The sequence below is a fragment of the Volvox carteri genome, assembly GCF_000143455.1.
Source record: "Volvox carteri f. nagariensis unplaced genomic scaffold VOLCAscaffold_84, whole genome shotgun sequence".
Lineage (NCBI taxonomy): Eukaryota > Viridiplantae > Chlorophyta > Chlorophyceae > Chlamydomonadales > Volvocaceae > Volvox > Volvox carteri.
In genome coordinates this window covers 465,725-470,675 of record NW_003307627.1, presented here as the reverse complement: position 1 = coordinate 470,675, position 4,951 = coordinate 465,725, and the positions used below count along the sequence as shown (strand labels likewise).

The window sequence follows — 4,951 nt, the reverse complement described above, 5'->3', positions numbered from 1 at the left end:
TGGACGCTGGTATCCGTGTCAAGAGGTTTGGGAGAGGCCTGCCACCAGCAGGGGTGACGGACGTGTATTGAACGTGTGTGTGTTTATGTATGTATGTATGTATGTATGTATGTATATATGTATGTATATATGTATGTATATATGTTTGTGTTTTGGTTAATCCGAGCCGCATTACGAGAACAAGCCGAAATGGGTGCACGAAGTGCTGTGTACCGATGCGGGCTGCGTAGTCATATACACACACTGACACACCTTCCCCCTTTTCGACCCATCGGACCGCAGGGTCACGGAAGTTACGAGCGCCAGGCGCCGCAAGTGATGTACCGCCGGTAGTTGGAACCGTTATATTTTTATAATCTGAAGACGATGCTTAATTCTATAATTCAAATTTAAATCCAAATTTTAATTGAAATTTCAGATTTGAAAATTTTCCTTTTGTTCGAGTCAATTGCAAGGTGGCTGGACGGGTTTCCTTGACCTGGTGCTGTCGTACCCGTTCCTAGCGTGTACGACAGCGAGGTGGGGTTGAGGGAGTTTGGTAAGGGGGGGACGTAGCCGGTAGGTACCGTTCAAAGTCCCGAGCCAACCCGGTGTATCGCGTACGACAACACTGTGGTGTACGTGGGCTACTGCTTACTAAAGGGGATAGTGTGTATGTCTGTATGTCTGTATGTCTGTGTGTCTGTATCTGTGTGTCTGTGTGTATGTGTGTCTGTGTGTCTGGTAGGGATATCGTGGAGTGGATGTTGAGGAATGGTATTTTGCAATTACCTACATACGAACATACATGCATACGTACCTGCGGCGTCCGCCTGCGTGCCTCGTGTTTTGGGTGTGATGAGGGTGGGGATGGGATCATCTGTCTATCTGCCTGTCTGTCTATCTGCCTGTCTGTCGATCTGTCTATCTACCTGTCTGTCTATCTCTATGTCTATCTGTCTATCTGTCTGTATATCTCTCTATCTGTCTATCTGTCTGTCTAATTGTCCAAGTGTCTATTCGTCTATCTGTCAGTCTGTCCGTCCGTCACCCCACCTCGGAGAGCTCCCCAAACCCCAGCTGTCAGCTGTGTGAACGCAACAACAGCTGTGTCTGTGCTTCTCTGGTGGTTTCTTTGCCTGTACGTGCATTGATTTCCTTGAACTGTCGGATGGTGGCGGGACGGTGGGGAGGCCCCCGGCACGTAAGGAGAGAGCTGCTAAGGGACCCCGGGTTGCTGCGTACTGCGCCTCTCCATACATAGCAAAATAAGACTTAACTAGCTGTACGGATGTGTATTTATACAGCTACAGAATTGCATACATGTAATATGTTGTGTATGTGGGTATGTATGTGCGTTATGAAAGGGCAAGAGGGGACCCAAACGTGTGTTGAATTCACACCGTCAAGAGCGTATGACTACACACCTTCTCGCGGCTCAAATCACACTGATTTAAAACACACACGTAGAGTGTTGCGCACAACGCACCCATGCGCCCGTATGTCCGTATTTATGTATGTACAGGTGGGGCAAGATCCCCCCTGCTGTACATGAGGCAAGTTAGAAGTGGTGGCCTAGTAAGGGGGGGCTGGGAAAAGCAGCGCTGGGGTTAAGTTCCACGGACAGGTTCAGCTGGGGTGTTCGGGACCTTCAAAAGAATTAAAATATCTATCTATGTTGAATTTTGGATTTGATTTTGAAAATTGAATTTGCCGGAATGGATCCTCCCTCAAGACGTCGACAGCAGTAGTCCAGCAGTAGGCCAGCAGTTTTCATGGTGCCCCCGATGCATGATGAGGGCCACTTGATCATTTTGCCAAGGCCTGGCGAAAGCGTCCCGCCACAGTTGCTTGCTTGTACGACACTGTACGACCTGTACGGAAAGGCGGGAGTAATAAGCAGTGTACTGTCGGATGTATGTCGGGGGGAGGAATGGGATAAAGCTTGTTAGACAAAGAATGCAACGGAACAGATCCTCGGCAGCGAGGAGGGCCCCTAAAGGGTCGTGCTTAGTCGATGTACAACGAAGGATGTTGTAATGTGAGTATTTTGAAACTACAGACAGGAGGCTGATGACACCGATCACAGACGTTGCCCCCGGGATTTGACGCCCATCGCCGGCTTCAGCAGGTGGTGGTGGTGGTGGTGGTGGTGGTGGCAGTCGCGATGTGTTTCGATTGAATTCCACTTCAAGTCCGTGCCTTTGGCTGAAAGGCCTGCAGCGCTTTGCATCCCCCGCTGTGGGCGATACAGCAGTACGCTGCATGGGATGCGACCAAGCGCCGACAACTATCGACAATTTGCGCAGGCATGTTGCAAACTCATGTTAATTGCTATAAAATCATTTACGGTGCTGCGCTGTCATGTTCTCTCTATGGCGCGGACTTCATGTTGCAGCATCGTTAATTTGCGAGTGTTTCACAGTAACAAGTGAATAACTTCAAATGACGCCGCATTAATTCAACATATTTGATGCCGAATAGGTATACACACCTAAAGCGAAATGGCAGTGGGCAATTTGCACTTGTGCCTGAGCGTTCTGAATTGCATGCGAGGAGCACGCGTTGCCTTTCATCATAGAACCCATAACGTCTTTTCAACAGGTTACAATCGGTTACTACTTTGCGCCTTAGTAACTGCTATCTGCTTTCACGCAACGTCAGCGAGCCCAGCCGTCGAAGTCAACTGTCGCACCTGGCTAGGTCGCGCGATGTAACCCCTGAAGCGCACGCCCGTAGATGTAACTTCAGAGTCATATTTTTGATTTTAATTCATCCATTTTGTGCAGCGTTGGCTGCATTTGCCACTGGTATTAGCCCTTCTACGAAAGGGGGCGACCCAGATGCAAAAGACAGAATCGGTTGAGCAGCCATGGCTTCAATTTATCTTTAGAATTAAAACAAGCAACACGGAAACAGACAACCGTAACAAGTGGTACATTGAATAGTTTGCTTGGACAGTCAACCGTAGGTTAGAAATGAAGTCCAGTTAGCTCATTTAAGAAGTAATTTAGCCTGAGTAGCTAGTCTTATTATATGACTTGTATACTAAATTATGAGCCCCTTATCGGCACGTTAATCGGGCCCACCAGAACTCTGTCATTCCGTTACCGTTGTCCGGTTACTCAAGGAAATTTGCCGGCCAGACTGAGGCCGTTTGTTGTACAGGATGCACATTAGAGCATCCGTGTCGAGCCTTAACTTGCAAGTATGGCGAAACGTGGGGTAGGCCGACATGCAGCTATCTTGTAACGTCTGTCACAGCACCTAAGTCGCCAGCAGCTGCAACTCTACCATGGAGCAATCGGCGCATCTAGTTTGCTGTGAGTCACATAGACGTTCAAGTAAAGGCTGGCATGGCGTTATGGGGCGCCTTCTGGCGTTTGGACTGCTTCTATCGTTTGGTCCTGATACAGGATGGGCGTCTGCTGTGCAAAAGCAAGGAGAAGAAAGGTGATGATGATTTCATAATTTCATGACTCTAATAATTCGCACATGCACGTCAAACGGTGCTGACGTTCTTCGAGCTGCTACTCGGCAAATGCAGATGGAACTTCCTTGACGACGCGGAGGGGCCTTGGCATCGCGTGAACAAAGTCAGCGACTACTTATCAGTCTCCATACCCAAGACTGTTCATCCAATCCTCACAGCGCCTCCAGAAACACCCGCGTTGACCAGTCGCGATGCGCAGTCCGCATTGCAGCCTGCAGTTAGGGACCTCGCGCGCCGCCCTTTGTACACAAGCGTTGAAGGAACTTATCGAAAAAAATTCGATAAGCCTCTTGGGATTCTAAGAAGCACAGCGTTACGCCAACTGCTGCCAACGCTGCCGCTGTCGCATTACCACGGCGGAGCTCCTTCGCCCCTACTCGCTGAGGGAACTAGAGCCCTGGCAAGAAACGATGTCCGGTAAGATGGTTTTCTAACAACGCAAAGTCGCTTTCTTTCACTTCCCCAGCCAATTTAAGCTGTACTGCACAGCCTGCTGCATCCCATTTCTCCATGTCTTCGATTTCCCGTGCCTGAAGCGCCACGTTCCATCCCGAATGCCTCTTGGTCATGTACGGCAGTTACAATTACCCGTACACGTGCTTCATGTATCTCCTGCATCTGAGGTACAAATTGACAGGGTACATATCAGCCACGTTACTGATAACCTGCTATGTACTTTCTTGAGGTGCGTCGTGCGCCCGTACACGTATTGGACGAACAGTCGTACACTCCTACACATACCCCACACACACATGACCCAACACTATCCAACTCTACAATCCCAGTTCTTGCACCTTTGTCATCATCGCCAACAGCACTACACCCTTAAAGACCGAAAATCAACGTCGAATCCAATTATAAATGTGCAAAAATGCCCCAAGCTTAGTAAATCGAATAATTAGCTCATCAATTAGCGTGTGGTCGATTTCAATAAAAATCAACTGTCAATTTCAATAGCAACTTTTTTAATTATAATCTCGAATTTTAAAATTTTATTTCCTTTTCCTCAGGTCTGCCAAGCCTTCCGGTCGGCCGGTGTCGGAGGCCGGCATCTCTCGGCGTGTAGCCATTGACAGGGTCACAGACTTGAGTAGTACGAACCCACAGCGAGTACGGAAGAGGTCGTCACCCAGCCCGCCAATGGTTCCGCCGCCAACCAGTCCCTGGCTCCGGAACCGACCTAGCAGGGCATCACCGCCGCCGCCTAAACCCCCCGGGCTGCCGCCGCCGCAGTTACCGCCGCCACCAGCCCAACCACCACCGCCACCGCCGCTGCCGCGCTCACCTCCGCCGCCACGGATGTTACGGTCTAGATCGTCACAGCCGCCACCACCACCGCCGCCGCTGCCACCGCTGTCTCCACCACAGCTGCCACCTCCGCCGCCGCCGCCGTCTCCTCCACCGCCGCCGCCGCCACCACCGCCGCCGCCGCCGCCACCTCCACGGCCTCCACCGCCTCCGCCACCGCCTCCACCGTCG

At 50.6% G+C, this 4,951-nt stretch overlaps 2 protein-coding genes across 2 annotated transcripts in view; both read left to right on the top strand.

The window, feature by feature from the left end:
- Positions 1 to 333, top strand: part of VOLCADRAFT_99271 (uncharacterized protein) — a gene marked incomplete at both ends in the record, with an annotated part of 7,677 nt that extends 7,344 nt beyond the window's left edge. Inside the window, one exon of the mRNA XM_002958026.1 lies at positions 283 to 333. Within this exon, the coding sequence (XP_002958072.1) occupies positions 283 to 333 (51 nt within the window). The remainder of the gene's footprint in view (positions 1 to 282) is intronic.
- A 1,163-nt stretch (positions 334 to 1,496) lies between these two features.
- The window catches only part of VOLCADRAFT_99270 (uncharacterized protein), a gene marked incomplete at both ends in the record, with an annotated part of 9,548 nt that continues 6,093 nt past the window's right edge, over positions 1,497 to 4,951 (top strand). Inside the window, 2 exons of the mRNA XM_002958025.1 lie at positions 1,497 to 1,504; positions 3,527 to 3,889. Of these exons, the coding sequence (XP_002958071.1) occupies positions 1,497 to 1,504; positions 3,527 to 3,889 (371 nt within the window). The remainder of the gene's footprint in view (positions 1,505 to 3,526; positions 3,890 to 4,951) is intronic.